The 26,106-nt window shown below is 32.1% G+C and overlaps 3 protein-coding genes across 3 annotated transcripts; 1 reads left to right on the plus strand and 2 right to left on the minus strand.

Annotated features, from left to right (window-relative positions):
• Positions 1-2,267: 2,267 nt before the first annotated feature.
• Positions 2,268-4,462, minus strand: HELRODRAFT_166713 (hypothetical protein; the record flags this gene model as incomplete). Its single annotated transcript, XM_009011938.1, has 3 exons — positions 2,268-2,402; positions 3,605-3,696; positions 4,351-4,462. 3 exons carry the CDS (start codon positions 4,460-4,462, stop codon positions 2,268-2,270), a joined length of 339 nt encoding a protein of 112 aa, XP_009010186.1.
• Positions 4,463-8,253: 3,791 nt separating this feature from the next.
• Positions 8,254-10,566, minus strand: HELRODRAFT_166714 (hypothetical protein; the record flags this gene model as incomplete). The annotated part of the gene is made up of 3 exons (XM_009011939.1): positions 8,254-8,675; positions 10,146-10,218; positions 10,477-10,566. The coding sequence occupies 3 exons, from the start codon at positions 10,564-10,566 to the stop codon at positions 8,254-8,256; spliced, it is 585 nt and encodes a 194-aa protein (XP_009010187.1).
• Positions 10,567-19,196: 8,630 nt separating this feature from the next.
• On the plus strand, positions 19,197-22,398 carry HELRODRAFT_166715 (hypothetical protein; the record flags this gene model as incomplete). Its single annotated transcript, XM_009011940.1, has 4 exons — positions 19,197-20,032; positions 20,458-20,598; positions 21,043-21,134; positions 21,395-22,398. The coding sequence occupies 4 exons, from the start codon at positions 19,197-19,199 to the stop codon at positions 22,396-22,398; spliced, it is 2,073 nt and encodes a 690-aa protein (XP_009010188.1).
• Positions 22,399-26,106: the final 3,708 nt, after the last annotated feature.

Genomic DNA, 26,106 nt, shown 5'->3' on the forward strand with positions numbered 1-26,106 from the left:
ATATTCATCACCATCATCGACAGATGTTAGAAACATAGTTGATTAGCCATATTATTATTAGAATGACAGAAATTTATGGATTTTTTTTTATCAGAACGTAAACGAACGTGACGAGTTTATTCTGAAACAACATTATCAACTTTAGTGGCATTTTTTTGGACAACAATAACAAAATAATAACAGTGCTAAAGACTCTAACAGCAACAACTCCATAATTATTCAATGTAATGACAACAATAAATTCCTAAAACATTAGTGTAAGAACAATCAGTTGATGATACTAGAAATAAAATTGTTGAAAACGATAAACGTTAGCAAAGACGACAATGGCTACAGTATTTACGCAATGTCGACTACTACAATTACGCAACTACGGCTACAGCAACTTAGCGACACCACAACTGCACGAAAACGCCAACAGCAAGAGTAGCAGCAACAATAACAACGATTGAAATTTTCACTCTTTTGTTGAATCTACTCCATGTTGAATTTTTCTTTCTAACAAATAAACTTGTCTTAAAAAAACAGCAGCAGAAGCAACAACAGCAACAACAACAACAACAATAATAATAATAATAATAATAATAGTACCAACAACACCAATATCATAGATGAAATTTATAACAACAACAACAACCTGAACAACCAAAACAAGATTTTCTGGCACATCAATATGGCATGGTTCAAATAATTTCAATAGTGGGAAGGTCAACCACAAATAAACATCATCTTCATGGTCTAACGTCACTACTAAAATATCGAAATATATATCTCATTGGGCATCGTGGTGGTCTACTGATTAGAGGCGTGTGATCATGCTTAGCTTTAGCCGGGTTCGAACGCAGAAAGGATCTTTCCCATATTACATGCTCTGTGCTAGTGTAATAAAAAAAACTCTTAACTGAAGTGAATATATTATTATTTTTTAATGTGTTGTAATTAGAAATTATTTTAAAAAATATTAAAATGGAAATAATTTTTAAATTAAATTGATCGTATATTAATTTACGTGATGACAAAACTTAATGACATTATTATTTATTTATTTATTCATTCGCAAATAATATTTTTATTGAAATTAAAAACAGTAATAAGTATTAATGGCCGGATTGTCAACAATGGAGGAAGCGAATTCATCATCGGCCTCTGCACAATGTCGCCGCAAAAATATTTGTAAAAAACATTTCCTCCTAACATATTTTATTCATTTTTCACACATTTTCATTTTTCTAGTTATTATAATTTTTTTCTATGAACATTTTTTTGTTCTTTATTGCGTTTTTATTCATTTTATTTTGTTTTTTTCCCTATCAACAGTTTTTTTTCCACCGAAACTTTTTCCCTATTCAATTCGTCGGGCATTTAAAACGTTCCATTTGTATCAATATGTCTTCCTTTGTTTATCATTTGTTCGTGTAACTACAAGCTTTTGTACACCATCCTCACCCACTTTTTCCTTCGTTTTTTATTTCTTTTTCTCTTTTTTCTCACTTTTTTCTCTATATCCCTCCCTCTCTCTCTCTCTCTCTCTCTTTCTCTCTCTCTTTCTCTCTCTCTTTCTCTCTCTCTTTCTCTCTCCCTTTCACGCACATCACTAATTTTCCCCCAACAGTGCTTTTCAGCCGTCATATATATGTCATGTTTATGTCTGATAATAATTTTTTCCTGCCTGCAATAACGAGGAGAATCCAGATCAGATAGATGTCTTGAATATCTTTGTTTTTCTTCCTGGTTTTTCTCGTGTCGTTAGTGATAATATTTTGTAATCAAATTTTTATACTCTGTTGAATCTAGTGGGCAGGCAACTTTTTTGTTGCTTAAAAACTTCATTGGAAAATATGTTTGTTTATGTTGTTGTTTCCTTATTTGTATAAAATTTTCTAAAATGTTTTTGAAAAAGTAATTGCAAGTAAAATCTGAAAAAAATTTAATATTCAAACGAGCAAAGCTAAGCAAACTCATGGATACAATCTCTATCGCGCGCCATGTTCTCCCTCAACAATATGACCGAACACTAGCGTTCATTTTGTTTTCAAATCACGTGATGACTCGGATGAATGACGCCAGAGTTACGTCACGTATCCGGATTATTTTTTGCAATTATACTGACAGAATAATTGTATTATATATAAATAATTAGGCTTGCGTGTGTTTGTGTTTCTGCAATTCGTATCACGTTTTATATGTTTGTTATTTGTTATTCATTTATATTTTCATTTATTTATTAATTTTTTTATTTATTTATCGAAATTTTGTATAAATATTTTTTATTTAGCTCTATTGATGTTTATCTCGTGAGCGAATGCTTGTAGCATCGATAAATCTTCCAACATCTGTTCACTTGCAATATACTTTTTAGTTGTTTTCTTTTTCAATTCAAGCATCTTGGATCCAAAATATTTCTGCATCGTTATTTGTATTATTGCAAAAAACAAAATACCAAATTATTTCATTAACAATAAATGGTAAGAACTCTAATAAACTGCATGAATAAACATCATCGGTATTGAAATTAATTAAAAACATCTCGAGGATAATTTCAGGTTGTCACATAACTTTTATACAACATGAATACTTTCATATTGCTTGTTAGAAGATTCCACGTTGTCGAGTTTCATTATCGCGTTTCATATTTTAGTTTAACGCCAAGTATATTCCGTGTAACATCAATTCGAATTAATGCCATGTAGTGTAACGATTTAAACGTCTTACGTGAAATAGTTTATGTTTATGAATAAACATACAAATATTCATGCATGTTCATATTGTAAACATGGTGTGCAGGTGAATTAGAGTATACGTTCGCGCGTATGTAATGTAGGTAGGCGTAGAGATGACCACTCAACCACCTACCCACCCACCACCGTCGTACAAAACATGTGCACGCTCATGCAAGAAGTACTCAATAATGTAGAGTAATTTAACGGAAAGAGAGCGTGCGTTAATGGTATATTGTGCAAAGGATGACAGAAATACCCATAGTGTACACAGGCGTGTCTCTATCATTTTGTATTACGAATTTTGTGTACTAGCCTGGTACGAAACAATAATCGTTTTATGAGTATTATAATGTATATAACATTTTATTCACTAGAAAAAGTAGGAAAATTTGAAAATGTAATAATTTTTTCAAGTGACTTTAATCTGCTACAGAGGCGTGTGGGCATACGTGCAAAAAAGTACAGAAGAAACATTGTATGCAAGTAAGGTTGAAGTTAGAAGGAATGCTTGCCCCTTAAACATAGCCTGCAGAATGTTTATTGATGTGAACGATCTTTTTAAATTTGAACGCGTTTGTTTATATGCGTGCAGTTTAGATATGTTTGTTTAGTTTTTTTTATGTTCATTCATAAATTGTATGTGCTGTACGTGTGCCAGTGGGTGTAATCTGCTCGTATTTACGTTGTATACGTAATGATATTTGTCTATCAGTTATAAATAATTGAATGGGTTGAAAAAATGTGTGTATTTATGTTAGGTGTGAATGGCATTTGCATATGCAATATCTTTGAATCACACGACACACAAACACACATACACCCAATTTCGCAGGTACACACACACACACATTTGTGCGTGATTTTTTTATAAATAAAACAGAAACTTCACTCATGTGGAATGAAAGGTATAAGAGGAAAATATTGATAATGTAAAATGTGTTGTTGCATCCACACACTTTAACCCTGGCAAGGTGGACTGCGTCATTTTGAAGGAATTGATTAAATGGAAAATATCGTCGTTGTTTCTCTTTTTCCAAAAAATGTTTTTTCTATTTTTTTTCACCATCGTTGTAATTAATTTTTCCGCAACTTTTGAATTTTTTGATTATGTTTGTTTTTCTTTTTGGTTTGTTTGTTCTTCATTTCAGTAGACTCTTTTTCTGAAAAAATTAATTATTTTTTTAGAATAAAACGCCATAAAATTTGACGTTTTCGTAAGTTTGCGCGGTTTTATATTTCAATGAAATCGTCTGATGGGTCTATTTTAGTTTTACTGGTTCGCAACATGATAAAAGTAATGACAAAGATGTTAATAATTATCACTATTGTTAATTTTATATTATTTTTTCGCGTTATAGCCAATTTTTTTTTAGAAAAAACTTAACGCTATATCGATTCTAATTTAATCGTAAAATACATAAATTTTGGTTTTAACTGTATAAGTTAAAAATATAATACCAGTATAACAAGTTCTTTACAAGTATAATTAATTAGGATGAAACTTTTTTATGTTTATTCATGAATGTTTTTATTTTTTTATGTTTCCGTGGTGTTGTTGTTGTTGTTGTTATTGTTGTTGTTGTTGTTAAAATGAACAGTTTCTCCTTCTAAGATGCTCATATTTGTTTACATTTTCTGCCTCCAACATATAACAAGTATCCAGCTTCTGCTTCAATTTCTAATGACATTATAGAGACATCCGCTGGAAAATGAAACCATGATGACGTCACAGATGACGTCATGTTGATTACGATGGTGCGAATGATGATGTTGATGAGGGTGCGAATGATGAGGATGTTGATAGCGATGATGATGATGATCATGAATTGAGTTTTAAAATACCACCACTTTTTTACTAATCAACATCATCGTCCGTTAGCATTATTTTTTTTATCGTCGTCATCATTACAATCATTATTATCATCAGCATCATTATTTTTTCACCATTAAAGTCAATCATCTATTTCGTTGTCATTATCATCATCATTGTCACAATTTTATTTATCATAATAATAATAATAATAATCATCATCATCATCATCATCGAAATCATCTTCGTCGTCATCATCATCTTGAAAATGTAGCAACGTAATGTAGCACTCTTGGATGCAGTTTGATGGAGGGGGAGAAAATATTATCCGGATCTGCCGGATCTGGAGAAAAATTTAATTAAATTAAAAATCATCATTTCCTCATCTTTCAAGTATTAACTTAAGCGTATTTTTTGTTGTTGTAATAATAGTGTAAAATAGTGCTTGTATGTGTGTGTGTGTTTGTGTGTATATATATATGTGTGTGTGTGGTGTGTGTGAGTGTGTGTGTGTGTGTGGATGTTTCTGTGCATTTGTCATGATTCTTTCCAATGATTTTGTTATTAATTTTGTTTACAATATAATAATTAATTAATAATTAATTAATTAATACATTACAATAAATAAGATAAACAGCTATCCACATAATGCTATAGCCTCCATATCCCAAATGTCATTGTCATCATTATCATCATCCTCATCACTATAACCATCATCATCCACACGATCATCATCATCGTCATCATCTTCATCATCACTCACATCATCATCATCCAAATCATCATCATCACCACCACCATCATCATCATCACTCCCATCATCATCATCATCACCATCGTCGTCCTCATCATCATTCACATCATCACTCACATCATCATCATCATCCACATCATCATCATCATCATCATAACCATCATCTTCATCATCACCATCGTCATCATCGTCGTAGTTATCTGGTCTTACAATCGTTATGACGTATGGACATTCAGATGGAAGATTAGAGGCAACAGTCCTGTTTAACGTCATCTCTGCATTGGCCCGGCTTGGATGGAAAATTACATCTTCCGACATCCTTATTGCTTTTTTGTTCTTATTACTTTTTATTAATTTTATTTTTCATTCTATTTTTTGTCTTCTTCTTATTTATAATTATTATTATTTTTATTTGCATTATTACTCTACCTTGTTCATGCTAATTATCCTTACTGCATGCTGCTGTTGTTGTTTTATCATTATTATTATTATAATAATAATAATTATTATTATCATTATTATTATTATAATTATAATAATTATTATTATCATTATTATTATTATAATTATAATAATTATTATTTTTATTATTATTATTATGCACATAATAATATTGTATTTGGACACTGTCATTGTTTTTGAACCAGAGAGCTGCTTTTATGTAACTCACTGTTCATTTTAGCAGTATAAGTTTTATTGGCGTTTCATACATTTGAGTTTTATATCAAATTGTAGGATAATTTTTAGAGAAAATGGCTCTGCTTTTAAAATTAGGTTTTATCAAATTTTTTAACTTTAAAGGGGTTTATTGGTATAATTTTAATCTTTTTTAATACTGTAAACTCAGCAATTTGCCGGCATTGCAGTAAAGAATTTAACCTTTAAATAGACATTCCTAGAGAGGTGTACTGCACGGCTCTGTAAGTTGTAAACTCCAATAAAAATATTTCATCAGACAATAACGTAAACATTCCTTCAAATTTATTCGCAAATAGTAATTATATTTTACCTGATAATCCAAACAATCTGTTGCGGCAAACCTTGCAAGGGTCGGAAAGAACTCTCAATACATCAAAGAGTCTGTAAATTTTACAAATCTCTCAAGTCCACAAAGTCCGAAGTGGAATTAAACGTCAGCGAGGACAACAACTTAACAACATTCCAACACATGTCAACTCCAACAACTACTCCAAAACCATTACCTGGAATAAAACCGCCCAAACAGTCATCGCATTGGGCTGAAGAAGTCAGTGTACATGTAGAGGATTGAATGTAGATAGTTATTTTAAAATAAACATTTTTCATTTTTAATTATTAGTTATTAATTAGTTTTATTATTAATTTAAATATATCTATGTTTGAATTTAATTTGTTATTATTACTACTACTCCTTTGCTTTACTTGAGGACTGCACAGAAATGGAAATGGGGGTTGGTATAAATGCTGCTCGTTCGGAATGAGGGAGAAAGATGACACCTATGATCGGTTTTTGCCACGATTAACGATTGATAATGTACAAATCCTTAATGTGGAGATGTATTATTATTATAATTATTATTATCTTTATTATTATTATTATTATTATTATTAGATAAATTTTATGTTAATTCTTAGTTAATTAACTCAGAGAAGTATGAAGCATTAATGTTCCCACGCATGAAAGAGTTCAAAATGGAGATATCGAATATTAAAACGTAATTAAATAGTACTTTCATTGCTAATGCCTCAACAAATAGGTATAGTAAAATATTAGTATATTATAACTGTAGCTACTCAAGTATCAGATGGAGTTGTGTGTCGTGTGTTGCCAGTGGCCATTGTAGTAGCGTCATAACTGTCGATTGTGGTTATTTAAAATTAAATTTAATAAGTAATTCCATCATTAAAATGCGTTTGCTACTGCTAATAACAGTCTTCACTATAATTGACTATATTGTTGTTATAACTCTGAAGTAGTAGTAGCGGCTGTTGTGTCGTCGGTGTGGCTTGTGGTCGTAGTAGTAGCACGTTAATGGCATTATCGATCGAGACGTAGTAGTAATTGTCTTGAGATTGGGGTCTTCAGATGCACTGAGTATATTTTATGGTGGAATCTGGCGGAGGAGGTAGCCATTGTAATCTGCAAAAATTATCCACGTCACTGACATCATCATGATCGAGGTTTATAACTTTACTGCGGTTGTTTTTCATTGTGCGTTTTTTTATGTTTGTGAACGTTTAGACACTCCCTCATAACTCACTCACTCACTCATTCTCTTATTCTTTTACTCATTTACACAATCTCTCCTTTTTTCTCTTTCTCTCTTTTTCTCTCTCTTTCTCATTCATTCACTCTAGGTTAGATCATGCGCAAATTTTATAGCATTTTTTGTCCCCTACAAAATTTAATGTTTATCTTGTTTTTTATGTATTTTGTTTTTTAGGTTCATTCAAATACCATTCGCACTTTGTAGAAAATTTTTTAATTTTTTTTTTAAATTTTAAGTTTCATTTTAAATAAAAATGTTTGTTTATAGCAACATTATTGAAGATTGCTACGAGTTGTACATTGTACATTCTTCGTTTTTCTTATTGACATGAAAGGCCAAGTAAGTTTGCCATACGTCGACTTCGACATACATTTTGCCCTTCTACAAAATTTTTATTTTTACGAAATTTATTTTGTATGGTTGTCGTTTTGTTTTTATTTTTATTCATTTATTTTGATTTATTCATTTTCATTTCAAAAGTTTAATGTGTAAATTTTCATTACAAATATTTATACTTTTTTCACTCACTCACTCGATCACTCACTCATTCACTCATTCACTCACTCACTCACTCACTCACTCACTCACTCACTCACTCACTCACTCACTCACTCACTCACTCATTCACTCACTCACACACAGACACATTTTTTTTACTACTCTCTCATTCTCTCTTTCTCACATTCACTTCTTTATCCATTTTTTTTCTTACTCACTCTTTCAGTCAAATTTTGACAGGCTCCTACTATTAATAGCCCCATTCATTGAAAATACGTTAAGCCGTGCAGAAGATTGCAAACTATAAATTATCTCTATCTCTTCATCGCCAATGTCCTTATCATTATTATGATCAACATCTTCGTCATCGTATTTGAAATTGTCGCTAACGGCTTCGTCATCTTCATCGTCGTCCTCGCCATCATCGTCATTTTCATCACCCTCCTCATTATCATTGTCTTCGCTATCTCCATCATCATTTCTATCATCATTATGTTTTTCTTCTTCTTGAAATTCATCATCGTCGTCATCGTCGCCATCATCATCGTCGTCATCATCATCATTGTAATCATCATCATCGTCACAATCATCACTATCATTTCCATATTCATCATCTTCTTCATCTATCCACAATGTCTTTTCTTCTAGTTTTCAAGTTTTTCGTCATCATTTTCATAATTTGTATGTGTACGTGTTTGCTGGGGTCATAATCATCACTATGGATATCATTTTTCAGAGAATTTTTAAAACTGCTTTTAGGAAATTAATTCAAACGTTATGTCAGTTTATTTATTTTTATATTTAAGAAAAAAAACGCTTAGATCAGCTTGAATAAAATCAATTTTTTTCTAAAATTTTTTTTAATGTTAAATTTGTTCAGAAAGATTTACATTTCTAAAAAATAATCAGAAAATTGTTCAAGCTCTAATTTCCTTGTCAAAAAATATCTCGTCAACGTCGAAAAACTAATTTCTCCGTAAAAAATTGATTTTATTTCAATTTATTTTTAAATTTTCCAACGTCACTTCTTTCCACTTTTGTGATTTTGAACACATTTTAACTGTGAGATTTAATTTTTTAATTTTCACAATTTAAATTGTTAACTTTTTTATTCAAATTGAAATAAATTACTTCCGGAATTCAAATTAAGAAAATTGTAGCGGTTTTTACATTTTCTGCCATCACCTTTGCACGTTTTAGCCATTATCACCACCACCATTATAATCATCTTTCCCTTCTTCCTCTTCTTTTTTCTTCTTAATATTGATCAGCATCATCGTCGTCTTCGATATAATTATCATTTCGTCATCTTTTGTAATCATTTTTTTCATCAATCAAATTTGCTGTCGCTTAAAAAGTTATCAGTCATTGTTTTCAACATTATCGCATAATCTTCACGTTGTCACTTAATCTCAAAATTTAAAATTAATCATCAAATGCCATCGCTATCATCAGCGTTATTAGTATCAACTTCGTCATTTGCCACCGTCATCACCATTTTCACTATATCATCATCATCTTCTTCATCATCATCGTCGTCATCATCGTCATCATCATCAGCAACAGCAGCAACAGCATCATTTTCATCATCACCATTATCACCGACAATAGTGTAGTATTAATAATGATTATATTTTTCATTATTAATCACCATCATTTTATTAATCCCCACTATAATCACTTTCCCAACCTCTGCAGCCATCATCATCATCATCATCTTCCTCTCCTCATCCTCATTATCATCGTCATCATCATCATCATCATCACAGGCCAGGCACCAATGAATCACAGCCACCAAACACTGAGAAGTAGTAATCGTTGTAATCTCCTTCTAATGCAGATTAGCGACTACTTATGAACAGGTTTCAGGTACCCGTGTGTTGCAAGTACTACGTCATCGTCATCGGTGACGTCATAGTCATGACGTCATCAGTGATGTCATCGTTTGTCGCCGTTCTTATCGAGTGAAAACAAATAACTGTGGTATGTATGTGTACGTAATTTCATATTATGTATATATATATATATATATATATATATATATATATATATGCGTGTACGTGCGTGTGTGTGAGTATGTGTGTGTGTGCGTGTGTGTGTATATATATACGTACGTGGGTATACATTTGGCAGTTTGTTTCCAGTTTTAATAAATGCAACGGACAAGGCGTTTACAACTTCAACAATCTGACACCAGATTGATGGATTTGAAACAGTGTGAATCAAATTGAAATATTAATAAAAATAACAAAAAAAACTATAATAATAACTATCAGAAAACAACAAAAATAACTACAAATCTACTCTGAATGAAGTTTCTAATAAAACGAAAAACGCGAGAATATCGATGAACCAACTTCATTGCCAACCCTATTGCCAACTTCAACTCCAACAACTTAAAATTGTTTGTTTGTTTAATTAACAAAGACATATCATTGACAAGACCTCGAACAACAACAGAAACAAAAGTATCAGCAGTAGTAGTAGCAGCAGCAGTTGTTGTAGCAGCAGTTGTAGCAGCAGCAAACACAGCATCTTATGAGTGACGTTATGCTCTGGTGACAAACGATTCGTTGTGTCACTCAGGCGCGTCAGAACATATGTCACGTGACCATAATTTATTCATCCATTTTTCTTTTCGCTCATTCTTCTCCTCATTCATTCATCTGTCAACATTTGTTTTCGCAAACTGCTATTCATCCATTCTGCTAACCACTCATTTGTTTCTGTCTTCATTCATTTATTTTCCCCATCACTCATTCTTCCCTCCATTTGTCAGCCTTTCCTTTTTTAAACAGTTATTCATTCATTTTTCTCTCAACTCATTCTTCTCTTTTTGTCATTCATTCATTCATTCATCATTTTTTTTGTTTAAACGGTTGTTTATATCGTTTAATGCTTGTTCTAAAACATATGTAACAACCAAACATTTGAAATTTAGAGTTTAGGAGCAAGTTTAGAGAGGTAGTCACTTTTTTTTCATCACCAGTATTAATAACTTTTAAGTATGAAAATAACAATGATATTGATTTTAGAGAATGACAAAAGTATGAAAGACCAAACTTAGGTAGAACATTACATATGAAACTATAGCCAGCAACCGTGGGCAAAACAATTTGATAAATTTTACATAATAACAACTTGAAAAAACTTGCCGTACTAACAGAAAAAATCAGTGACATCAACAAAAATTCACCAACATAAATACAAGATATCATTTCTAACATTAATTTGTTGATGTCTGAAGCCATGACATTGTAAATAACCGTTGATGTCAGATCGGATAAACTTAATTGCAATGGGGCCACGTTAAACCATTCAATTACATTTATTCAATTGTGAAGCCTTGCACCGAGGTTGATAGCGTTAGCCAAGTTTAATTTCTTTTGAAGGGCAATCTCAAAAAGATAAATTTTTTTCTATGTTGTTTTTCAGTATTGTTGAGTTATTTTTTTGTTTAAAATTTTTTTTATATAAAAAACCCAACCCGTTTTAGCAAACAAATAGATTTTTTTTATTGATATAAAATCAATATTATTATTATTATTCATATTATTTAACTCGCTTAACTTAAAATGACGTCATTTTCAGCTGCGTGATGGTTATCGATTGCATCATCATTGGGTTGACAATCGAGAAATGTCATTAAACTTGATTGCACTGTTAATATCACAATCAAATATGCAGTCATGAACATTATCGTACCATCATCACTCTGTCTTCTATCATTTCTGTCATTCCATCATCGTCAATGTTTTATCTCTCCTATCTTTATTATCACTGATGTTATTGTGATATCCTTTTTATTGCCATGGTCAGCATCCTTCTTATAACAGTGGCCAACGTATAGTTATTTCCCGCATTAACATAAACTTAACGATTTCTTGAGCTATCTTGATTGCAATCGTGGAGATTAACTTCGCCATCAACTCAAACCTAAAAAAAAAAATTATTAGAAATTTTCCAAAATATAATCAAATATTCTCAATAAAAAATCTTGTTATCATTATTAAAATCATACCGAACAACACACAAACACACACACACACGCATGCAAACACACACACACACGCGTGCGCGCGCTTGGTACTAGTTTTAGCACTTCGGAGTTGGCTTGACACAATTATATTTTGCCGCCCGTGACGTTGATGACGTCGTCGTCGTTGGTGACGTGGCTGTTGTTGTTGTTGTTGAAACAAACAAACACAAACAAAAAAACAAACAACAGCAAGATGAATGAAGATGGAAAGTAGTAACGACTGCCGCAACATTAGTAATTGCTGTCGCATTAGCTGTTCGCGGCACGTACTGCTGACGTTGTCGTGACGTCATCAGCTTACGTCACAGTCACGTGAGCGGACGAAATGATGAAGAGAAATGTTTTAGTTTTTAAGTTTAAAACCGGTGATTAAAAAATAGACTGATGTATTGTAACATTAGTAGTATAATTTGCAGTAACAGTAATATAGCAGTAATGGTGTTTTTCTAAATTAATTAATTAATTTAATTAAATAATTTGAAAAAAGAAATAAAAAAAAGAGAGCAATTAATTTGAAAATGAAACTCCTAGGAACGTGTGCATGATCGGACGATGACTCCATGAACAACCGCTGATACGATTAAACAGGAGCTAATCCAGTTTCCGCTAGTTCCTCCTTTGTTTTTCTTTCTATATAAGTTTTTTTTATTCAATTGTTTTTATTTTTAGTATTTCTTCGATACTAACTTTTTGATAGCACACACCGCATCAGCACGTTCTAGGCAACTTGATTATCGTTGGTAGCAATATTTACAGCAATAATTTTAATAGTAGTAATAGCGGGAGTGGTAAAAGTAGTATATGTCCTAGTATTTTTGTCTACTTGTTTTTTAATTCTGTTTTCATATTGTGTCTATGGCTTTTTATAAGTGCGTTTTTTCATGCTTTAGTATATTAAATTTATAAAATCTTTTTCATATTAGTATCTTTTTTATTCACATTGTTTCCGCGTCGTAACCATGGAAACTAATCAAGATGTCCCTTACTATGGCGGAGTTTTTATTTCATTATTATATTTCCTCCATTGGAAGCCTGCTAGAGTTATTAATATCGAAAGATTGTTTCTGGGATTGTTGTCTGCAACCGTCATCAACAGATTATCATTTTCCTCATCGTCATCTTCGTCATCATCATTGCCGTTATCATTATCATCATCATAATCAGTACCAACGTTGTCATAATCACTTTCTTACATTCCATCATTGTTATCAGCTATCCTATCTGTTGTGATTGCCTCGCTGTTTTTATATTTGTAACAGCGTTCTATGCGCGGTTTTCGGACTACTATTACTACAACTACTACCACCGCTACTACTACTACTACCACGATTACTACTACTACTACAACTACAATTACTATTACTACTACTACTGTTACTACTACGACTGCTACTACTACTACTACTACTACTACTACTACTACTACTACTACTACTACTACTACTACTACCACTTCTATTTCTACAACTTTGCTGCTGCTAATATTGTTTATTTCAACATGTAAGCTTCGTCATCGTTTGGTTAGGGTTAGGGTTTTGTAACGTCACTTTGGTATGGCTTTGTTTTGGCGTCAGTTTATTTTTCCAGTAATTTATTTTCTGTTTAATAACAATTTTTTTGTCTTTCTCTTCTTTCATTTTCTCAGGCGCCAGCTTGCCGATCAGTAATGTATTGAATTCAATATCTCAACGCTCGTTTAATTAAATATTTTCCCGGCCATAAATAATTTTAAAAATATATTCGGGAAGGAAGCGTAACGAGTGGGATGAAATTTCTATTTTTAGCCATCGCTACAAATTTTTCAATCTAATTAGATTTTTAATTGATAATCTGATTTTATTTTAAAAATAATCTGTCTCAATGTTTGTTTTTGTAGTGATACATATAACAATTTTTTGTTGAGTTTAAAATTTGCGAGCAAAAATTTTTTGAAGAAGAAAAAGTTCAGAAACTTCTGAATTTAATTAAATAGCCGAAGTTCGCAAATACAACAATTTTTAATTCGTTACACTGTTCGATAAAAACAGAAATCGAGGGTAAAGAGAAAAATGACAAAAATAAGGAAATGAAAATAAAATGTCAAAGAGTGACAGTTAAATTTTAACGTTCATGTGTGGTCGGCGCCGAATTTTTATTTCGTGACTTTAAAAATGTTGCAGTTGGTGCCTCGTAACATTAGTAAGACTATTTTCCTCTTCAATCTTTAGAATTTACTTTCTCTTTTTTCAGTATTTTAGGTTTTTTTATTGTTTTATCCAAGTTTTTAATTTGAACTTTAATTGATTAATAAATAGTTTGTTTAAAAACATTTGTTTTTCAAAATTCTATTACTGTTTTATGGAAATTTACACACGAATATGAGGTGTTCAATATAGATAGACGATTAAACAAATACGTCCAAAATACAGGCAGAAGACATACATTCATGACGTGCCAACGTTCACATAGATAAATCTTCATAAAATACGTTCATATATTAATTGTATACAATATACAAAAAATACAAACACGTTTAGATACATACAATATATACATACATGCACCCAACAGACGTACATTTGTTTACATACTCATATAGGTACACAGTCGTGCAAACATGCGAGCAAACTTACGTACAAGCCTAAAAGCCTTCCAAACGTCATGCAGAGCGTAACAAAATAGAGTCAATTGCATTATCTACAACAAAAGGACTATTAAAGCACAATAGTAAATAAGCATAAAAACAAAGTTTAAACAGAAGAGGTACAGAAAAACTGCGAAAAAATACAAAAAAAGCATACAAAACGAACTTCTGTTAACCGGGCGACGTTAGCCAGCACAAAAGAACAATTTAAAATGCCAATTGCACACATAAACACGATAGCCAAACAAATATAAACCAACAAAAATCACCAAAGACGCCAAAAACAAAATGTAAACGGTTTAAAAACCTTCACAACTATGAAGTGTAACGCAACATAATTTAGTAACACAAGAACACGTTAGGACGTAACTGACCCACAAACGAATACAAAAAAAACCGTCGATGGCAATTACATACTAACAAATGACCTCAAAACATACATTCTACAAAATAACGGCATAAAAAAGAAAAAACATGCAAGCAAAAAAAAGAAAGTGATTAAAACGCTAACGGCTTTCCTTAATCATGTGGTCGCCTCCATTGCGGCCAGCGACGGCAACCTCCCTTGTGCCACCTACCCGATCAGCTGTAAAAATGTCGTCTTGTCGACCAGTAAATTTTTATTATATTCGCTAGATGGCATCGTAAATGTGTCAATTATTTTACTGTCGGCTGGATGTACGGCTGGTAAGCAACTTTTTGTTTGTTTTTTGTTTGTTTTTTTCTTTTTTTTCTTAGTAGGCGCTGTCTTTTTTCAGTTTGTTGAAGTTTTGTTTTTGGTTTCGTTACATCTATCAATTTTTCAACAGGTCCATCGGCTTTTTTAAATTTCACATCATTTAATCAGTAAACCAACGAAAGCGATTAAAACACAAATTAAAAGAAAATACTTTTTTGATTCCTTCAATTTTCCCAATACTAGGATACCGTGAAACAACAGTATTTTAGAGAAGTGCTATGACCATTTTACTAAATTACCATCAAACATTACTCAGCTGCTCCTTCTACCGACCATCAAATCTATTTTTAGAGAGCAGGAAATTCTGAAGTATCTCGGCAGCTGCTTTGCATGTAATTCGTCTGTGCAAACCGAATCAATGATTAATACAGGTGATAGTGCCGCTCTTTAGTACACCTTGAAACTATTTTAATATGAATACAATGATGACGATGATGATAACAAATAACTACCACAATAATAATAATAAAGATGATGAGATGAAAAGAATAATAAAAATATGCTGGTGATAATCAATAGTCGTAGGTGATTAGAGATGATAACAATGTTGGTGATGATGGTGATAACAGCCGTAAGCATAATAATAATAACGATGATAATGATAATGTAGCGATGAGGAAGAGTATGATGATTATGATGATGATGATGATGATGATTATGATGATGATGATGATGATGATGATAATGATGATGATGATGATGATGATGATGATGATGATGATGATGATGATGATGATGATGATGATGATGATGATGATGATGATGATGATGATGATGTGGCGACGATGATGATGATGATGACGATGATGTGGTGATTTTGAAATGGTTATGACGATCACTGATGATTAAAGTGATAATAATAGTGTAATATGATGATAATAAATAATTATGGAAATGTCAGTGGAACGAGAGAAGAACGCAAGAGTTCAGGTTAGTAGGATCATCCATCTGCATCTGTATCCAATATCTAATCATTCATTCAGCGTATCGGGTGACGTTGATGATGAAGACGACGCTTATGAGTATGATGATGATGATGAGGATAACAAATGATAACATTCGCCATTCAATGTATATTGTACGACGGCGATGATGATGAATAAGATGATTATAGTGATAACAAATGATAACAGTTTTCATTTGCTGTGTATTATGAGGATGATGATAACAACGACGACGATGATGAACATGATGACGATGCCAATGAATGATGACGATAGTCATAATGATGACAATCACCATAGCGTAAATGATAATGACGATGATAATATATGATGATAATCATTTTATTAAATGAGTGACGGTGATGAAGACGACGACTGACAACGATTACAACGACGATATTACCATGCTGATGTTGGGAATGTTTATGAAATTTTACTATGAAATTTTGGTACACTTATTTGTAGTCACTTCACACTGTCGTTTAGTCATTCATTCTTTCTATCAGTTGCTTCTCAAATTATCATTACCATCATTATCATTACTAAAAATATCAAATATTTGTTATGATGTTTCTGTCATTGTCATCATCGTCATCATCATCGTCATCACCATCATCATCATCATCTTCTTCTTCTTCTTCATCATCTTTTTCATCATCATCACAGTGATCAACTTGTCATTGTCGTCATCGTTATCATCATCGTTATCTACTTCATCATCATCCTCAGTACTAGCATTTTTTTATTATTCAGAAGTAAACATTTTACGGTTAATCTGATTGAATGCATAACCAGAACCAACCAGGGGTGATGATGAAGATGACAACGACGATGATGGTGGGGATGATGATGATGGCGTGCGCGCACGTGAGTTTGTGTGTGTGTGTGTGTTTGTGTTTGTGTGTGTGTGTATGTGTTTCTGTTTGTTTGTGTAATCATGTGTGTTGGGCAAGTCTTCTTAGTAGATCTGTTAAATTTTTTCTCAACGGTGGTTTTCTCATCAACAGTTTGTGAAGTTATTTTAAAAATTTGTTGTTTAAACATAAAGAAAACATGTTTAAACATTTTTAATGGACCTGTGTGAATGAAATTATTTTGATTTGAGTTTACCACACACAAACACACTCACACTCACAAACACACAAACACACACACATACATACCACACACTACACACACACACACCTACACCTACACGTAAACAACACACACACAAACATATGCACTTATGAATGCTATATGTTCTACATTTATGGCTTTATAAAATAAAACATAAGGAATGTTTAGTTGGGAATATATATATATATATATATATATATATATATAGAGAGAGAGAGAGAGAGAGAGAGAGAGAGGAGAGAGACCTTTAATATAATCGGTGACCATGTGAAACAAACAAGAAAATCTACTTGAGAGAAAATGTTAGAAAACAAATTAATAAATGTAGATGAAAAAGAGTAAAAAGAAAGAAAAATAGATAGAGAGAGAGATAGAAAGAGAGAGAGAGAGAGAGAAAGTGAGAGAGAAATATATATATATATATATACATATATATATATATATATATATATATATATAGAGAGAGAGAGAGAGGGAGAGAGAGAGAGGGAGGGAAGGAGAGAAATAATATTTTGTTCACAGCTGATCATTGCACGAATGATAACGTGAGTGGATGAGTGAGTAAAAGAATGTATGGGCTAGTAACAGAAATTAAATAGAGTAGATAATTTGCATAAGAGCACATGTGTGAATGTGTGGAAATTTATTTTCCTATTTCGTCCTATCTAATCATCATTTCGCTACAGATGTATTTCATAGCAGACCTATTCAAAAGGGAAGTTAATTAAGTCTACCAACTCTTATCATCATCGGCCTCATTGTTAACTTAGCAAATGTAACCTTCATCATTTTTATCGCCATCGCCTCGAAGATATCATCATCGTCAGTGTTGAGTTCGTTTTCGCATGCTCCACTGATAAGAGGTACAAGTTAAGATGATGAATCAATGTTTATGGATACGCAGTTTGAATATTTAATTCATATCATTTGTTCAGTTTTTATAAAATAAATTACGTAGATAAGTGATTGTGTAAAATATGATTATAAATATTTAACTGAATTTTTAATTTTACTTTTAGTGGGAAAATTATATTGTCAAAAATTCGCTTTTGAAAACTATGTGCAATGGAATGTGACGCTGAAAAAAACAACAGCCTCTCACAAACCCCACTTAAACAACTTCTGCAACAACATCCATTCCATCATTTTCATCAGCAATCATCATCTTCATCATCACCATTGTCATCTTCTTCTTCATCATCATTAACCACAAGGAAGAGGCGACAACGGCCTCAATATACACAAAGTATTCTGTCAAGTAGGCAATTTTTTAGCAACGCGCCATCAGCTGCCACAACAACCGCAACAACAACAACAACAACAACTACTACTACTACTACTACTACTACATCATTATTACCACCAACAACATTAGCAACGCCAAAAATTACAACAACACTATCGTCAAACAATTGCAGCCCGGATTTACCGTCTGATGAGGATGGCAGATTTCAAGATGATGTTAATTTTTCCAACAACAAACAGCAAAACAAAATCACAAATTACGTCAACAACAAATTTATTTATAATAAAAATGACAAAGATGAAAATTATTCAACTGTCTTTGTTGACTTGAACAACAACACAAACAACAACAATGATGTTGAGACCAGTATTACTATAAATCGCGGTAAAAAAGTGGATATATTTTTTGGTACCAACAACGCTAATTACAAAAATAACAACAATCACAACAGCAAAATGAACGGTAACCACAAAGACAACAATGATGAAAACTTTGTTATTTTTCCCAAAATTATCTTCCGCACTTTGAAGCTACGTTCCGAAATTAATAACAACCCAGAGAGCAAATATCACAGCCTCAAGAATCTAAAAACGCATTCCTTGAACAATCTCTTTATGGATAATGACATTGAAAAAAACAACAAAAACATCAACAACAAAAACAACAACATCAACAACAAAAATGACATCAACAACACCGGAAATGACGTCAACAGTCCAGGTGACGAAGGTAATTTATTTTACGGCACCTACCGACAGGTTAAAGTTAATCCAGGATATGTTAGTGATAACGATGACGAAGACAACAGCAATTACAACAGCAAAGACATCAGTATCACCAACATCAATTGCGGAAGCAAATACAGCAACAGTAGCAGCAAGTATAATAGTTACCATTACCTTACTGATCCAAAAATTGCTAGCAAACTCTTCAATGATACAAACAGAAATAACGATGATTCATATACTTACGTGCCATTGCAAAAAAACAACAACAACATCAAAAACAAAACTAATAATACAAACAACAAAATTGTTGCCGAAATTAATGATTGCATAATTTCTAACAATTACAACAAGGATCACAGTACAATAAACAATAATAATATTAACTTAAATTACATCAATTCACTTAACATTAATAACATAAACAATGAAAACAGCGTATATTTAAGCAATAACAACTGCCTTACAAACAACAACAAAATAAGCAACAACATCCACAACATAAACAACAACAACACAAACAATCGTAAAAACGCAGACGACAAATCCTCAATTAATGTTTCACGGTTGGCTAAAAAATTCGGCCCTCAACTATTCACCAACTACAAAAGCACAAAATACATCAGCCTAAAGAATTCCAACATTGATAATGACATCAACAATAACATCAACCTTCATGATTGCAACAACAATATTAATAACAGCCAACATCACGATGACGTTAACAACAACAAAACATACTCCAAAACGAATATTGGCAATCACGATTCTACAGATAACGCAATTTCAGAAACAACAACAACAACAACATTATTAGCTAATGTAACAACAAAATCAGAATTATTAACTAACGTAACGATAATGATGACAGCAGCTTCAAATACATTAAAATCAAATAATTCATCCAACAATCTGTCAACAACTCCTTCTGATTTATTAACAAACCTTCCTTCAACTTGCATTTCATCACCAAAGCAAACATTAAATACAGATGCATTCTCAACATTTACAACAACTACATCAACTCTGGAATGCCTGACATTAAAGACATCAATGAAAACGTCTCGAAGTGTGCCTACAACAACAACGTCAGCACCAATAAACACTACTACATCAACATTTATGCCAGCAGGTAAAGCAACATCAACAAACATGTTATTGCCAGATCTATCACACAACGATTCAAAGACTTCAGATCTTGAAAAGTCATCATCTTCACTTACTGATGCATTCATATCTACAAATGCATCAACAAGATTGAAAACATTAACAACCACTACATCAACATCGCTTTCATCACCAACGGCAGTGAATTTATCACCATCGCCAACAACAGCAGGTGGAAGGCCTTCATTTTTAGCGTCTCTAACATCTGCAACAACATTTTCATTCCAGACAACATCATCATTAACAAAGCCAACCACATCAACAATTTCATTAACAACAGCTGCAACAATAACAACAACTGCAGCAACAACAACAATAACACCTGCAACAACATCAACACCAGCAAGGTCATCAACACAACTTTCTGAAACAATAACGGAAACAACATTAACTTCAACAACAACACCAGCAACAACAACAACTTCAACGGCAACGACTCGTGTTGCCCGATCAAGTTTGATAACCAGCAAGCGACAGAAACTTGTCTCAAAGGCAGCAATTGTTGGTTAGTAATTCATTCTGAGGCTGTTCGTTGGTTATAAGATTGATGTTGTCGTTTCTGTAGTTGTTCATTTTGATTATGTTGCAGCTTTTTAAAAATCTTTTGCTGTCGCAATTATACTTAATAAATTTTTGAAGTAAAACATTTTGTTTGAACATTTTTTTAAATTTTGTACTTGAAGTATTTGAATTCATATTGAAATATAATTCATTAAATGCAAATATTACTGATTAACAGTAATTTTTTTCCACCAAACCAGCCGAAGCCTTCCGTAACCAGGAATTGAACATGCAACCACCCACAACAACTCAGCCATCAATTTCAGCAACTAAATCAGCTGCAGCAGCAGTTGCAGCAATTGTTGCTGAAGCAACTGTTAAAGCTACAACTAAAATGAAAACAACATCAACATTCATAACATCCTCACCACCAAGTTCATCAACAATAATTAATGAGGTCTCACTCAGCGATGATGAAATATGTTTGGATGGTGTGAGGCAGATTACGAAAGTTGAGCACAACATTTTTGACATCGTAGTGGTTCGAGATGACTATGACCCTGCCAAATCTGGCAATCTAGCTGTTAATGTTAACGATAGTAATGCTTCGACAGTTAACGGTCTTGCTAAAAATGAAGAAGATAGTACCCTCAACTCTAACAGGATCTACAACAACAAAGTATTATACAGAACAACGACGCCAGAGCTTGGGACTGCAACGACGGAGAATGTCGAAATGTACCTCGATGATACCAATAAATGCATTGAAATCAGCAACGTTGTTTGCTGCGAGACGGTCGCCGGGAGGAGATCGTGTAAAGGTTGTCCATTTAATGACGATAAGAAAGTAGAGTCAGAATTGAACATCTTCTCAGGACTGCATCAACAACAGCAGCAATCGGATAAACAACCAGCAGACCAACAACAAACAGACCAGCAACAACCGCAACAGTACAAATTGACTCAGGTTAAACTGATACGTACAATTTTCATCGATATGACTTTTTCGGCACTTCGAAAAAATTATTTGCAACAAATGTTTAAAAAATTCATCAACTGTAACAACAGCAACAGCAACAACAACACTAACGTTGCAACTTCACATTACATCAACGACAAAAGTGACAACAGCAATACGATTGATGTTATAAATAACAACAGTGATGAGTACAAAAACATCAGCGCTTCTAAACTAAAACTGAACAATAAACAGATTCTAGAAGTCAGTGAAATGCTGCGACATCTTGCAGATGAGAAAAAATAAAAATTATCGACTAAAATTTTATGAAACATTTTGCAGCTGAAGTATAAAGCAGTATAGTGAGAGCTTTGAATAATTTAAATATTAAATAACGTTAATTTACTAAAAAATCCATTTTCAAAAAAGATAATTAAATAATTTTGGTTATTTTATATGCTTTTATTAAACTAATTTTCAGCATATTTGGGTTTCTATATAAGAAAAACTATAATAATAGTATTAAGCATAGAATAAACTTTTTTCGTTTTAATGTATTATAAAAAAAATGTTTAAACTGTATTTCAACGGCAATAAGTGTCACAAAATTTCGATTCATGATAATTTTCTCTAATTTTTTTATTTATGTTATTTATTCTTTGCTTAATGAAGTTGTGATATTACCCGCTAATATTGGAATAACACTGATAAAGTTGTTAACTCTGTTTTAACGATGCTTATTAGATTTTGTAGTGAAATTTAGTAAACTGAACATTATAAATATACAATCTATTTTGATTGAAAAAATATTTTCTGTTTTATTTGTATTTTTGATTTGATTTTTTTACACTAACTTTTTAAATAATATTCATCAATATTTTTTATGTTCATACCATACCTACTAATACCATTCATTTGTCAAATTTATAAAACTAATATATTTTGTAATTATTTTAAAATTTTGATATGCTTGATTTAAATTTCTTAATTTTATTTTGCTGTTCGATATACCCGTCCGTTTCTACAATCCATCCATCCATCCATCCATCCATCCATTCATCCATCCATTCATCCAACAATTCTATTAACTATAATATTCATCAATCCATCTGTCCGTCCATCCATTAATCCAATCATTGTTAATTTAATTTTATTTACTTGTTTTGAGAAATTGTTCTGCAGATTTCAAATTAAAAATTTTCAAAACATTACTAATTTCTTCTTACCTACACACACAGATTGTATCATGATTAATTGTATCTTCCAACAAATAAACGTTTGGCTTTACGTAACTTTTGTCTGCTGATATGATGGGTTTTATTCATGAAAAGAAATTCTATTTTTTTTAGTTTAGTAATTTTGTTATTTAATTCACATATAAGTTATAAATAAATCATCTTCGGTTATTTTTTCATTGAATGTATCAGAAAACAAACACAAAAGACACGTTTTTAAGAAGTTTAATAATAATGAGGCCATAAAAAATTGAAAGCATCTATTTATTAAGTTGAAAAATATTATGTCTGCAATTTGTTAAGTTTACACGCAGACAACACGCACACTACTATAATTATTATTATTGGTGTGTTTATAAGCGCCCTTTAAAAAGATCTCAGAGGCGCTAACGATTATTGCAGTACATTACATAGCACTTTACTAAGTGGCAATGCAATGAATGGAGAGAAAAACCATCAGCACGGGTAAGCTTGGACAAAAAGAAGGTGTTTCAAATTTTTACGAAATTGAATAACAGACAACGCAGGATTACGAAGGCCCCTTGTCAAAACCTTCCAGCCAAATCCCAGGTTGCGTGTAGATGTGCAAAATTCAATGTCAGAATCACCAAGTCTGATAAACTCAGTGTTTATTTTTTATCAATTGCTGCCTAGTGCCAACCGGTAGAAACTGAGTTTTTGATTGATTCATTTTAAGCCTATTTGCCATCATCCACTCATTAATTGGGGAGAAACATGATCTGAGTCTACAGACAAGATCCTCAAAACGACAATAGGGGCCACTAGCAATGATCTGAATATCATACGCAAGACTGATGTTTGAAATTATATCTGTCATTGATTTTGAAACCATCTGAAGTGTAAAACACAAATAGGAGGGGGCCGAAAACTGACCCCTCTTGAACATCGTATGACAGTTTCGTATCAAGTTAGATTTGAACAGAATTTGTTGTGTTCGACCAGAAAGCTATGAATCAATCCATTAAATGAATATCAACACAATCAAAGGCAGAGCTCACATCTAAAAGTTCATTTTTAGTGTAACAATGACTTAATTTTAAAAAGTTTTGAACGAAAGTTATCACATAAAAGCAAGAATGATCGTTCTATATTTCTATTTCAAGCTGAACATCAAAAAATTACATATATATCAGCGACACTCAGCGTTTGAGAATAAATATTTAAACATCATTGGTTAACTCAACATCTTCAAACACCATCAAAAATCAAAGTAAAAAATTAATGTATCTTTCTACCACTCTAGCCCAGTTTCGCAAGATTCTTTAATGTTATTTTTCCTGACCGCACCTGCGTATCACAAATCAAAGGCCAAAAGGTGGCCAGTAACTCAAATTTCTAAAAATCACTCAAAATGTATTTGTGTAAAGTTGTTTTATAATTATGACAAATAAACTAAATTTACTCCACTTGTGCAAAACTTTATTTAACTCAAAGGGGACTATTACATCCTGAAAAAAGTGTAAGATCTAGAAAAATACCATCCAACAGCAATGCAATGAAACTTTCCCCACTGATGTTGTTTGGCAGGAGAATTTCCAGCAAATGAAACAGTTTGCTCATCTATTGGTTTTTTGGATTTGAGCAGTCGTAAGCACTTTTGCCAAATGGATTGTGATTTAACATCGGTTTTGCAACTTTTCAAGTAAAGTTCTTTAGATTTTGAGATTAGAGCTAGCAGAAACTACATTTTTAGACTGATGTAATTGAGTGATATTAATGTGTTGCATTTATGAATTTGTTTTATCTTTGAACTAGTTTATTTAATTTTTAAATCATTATATAAGGCAATGAAAATTATTAATTATATAAAAAAATAATTATACCCCAAAATACAAACAAAAATTAACATAATTTACTCAGCGGAAAATAAAATTGAAAAAAAAGAATTATCTTTAAAAATCTGATGTGACTTTTTTAAGATTAAAAGTTTAAGATAAACCAAAAAATAAAAAAAAACAAATGGCATAAACCAGGGTTGGGCAAACTTCGGCCTGGGGACCGCATGCGGCTGGCAAAGCTATTTTATGCGGTGCGGCCCGCGAGGACTTTTCGTAAAAAAAATTGGTCAGCCGGACGTTATGATCAAAAAAAGGAGCCAAAAGTTTTAAAAAAGTTAACCTGGGTCGAAAAAATCTGCTATTTAAGTACATATGTGACACCTCAAAGGTAAAATAGTTGTCAATACGGCACTCGCAGCAAAATGTTCTCCCACCCCTGGCATGAATGGATGGTAACGTATTGTTAATACCAGTAGAAGATCAAATATTAATTAATTAAAATTAATTCAACCTTTTGAATATACAATGTATTTGGTAAATATTTTTCAGATTTATTTTAATAATTTAGTATATTTTACAACTATTTAAATAAATAACAATTAATATGGCTTTTATAATCAATTGTATGAATTAATTACTCAGGAGGTTGGTTAAAAATTTCATTATTTTTGAATTTATTTTAACGTCAATCAAATCTCAATAAATGTATTAAAAACATTCTTCATTTTAAGCCTATTTGCCATCATCCACTCATTAATTGGCGAGAAACATGATCTGAGTCTACAGACAAGATCCTCAAAACATATCAAACATATGATAACAGCATTGATTGTTTTTGTAGAAAATTTTTCTTAATCCAGCACGTCAAATAGGGTTTTTAATTATTTCCAAATGTTTCGTCGTCATCGACATCCATCTGGAGAGATTTTGTACAGACGGTAGGCAGGGATGGATTCATGGAGTTGGAAATTTTAAAATAT

Source organism: Helobdella robusta (assembly GCF_000326865.2).
Source record: "Helobdella robusta unplaced genomic scaffold HELROscaffold_10, whole genome shotgun sequence".
Classification (NCBI taxonomy): Eukaryota; Metazoa; Annelida; class Clitellata; order Rhynchobdellida; family Glossiphoniidae; genus Helobdella; species Helobdella robusta.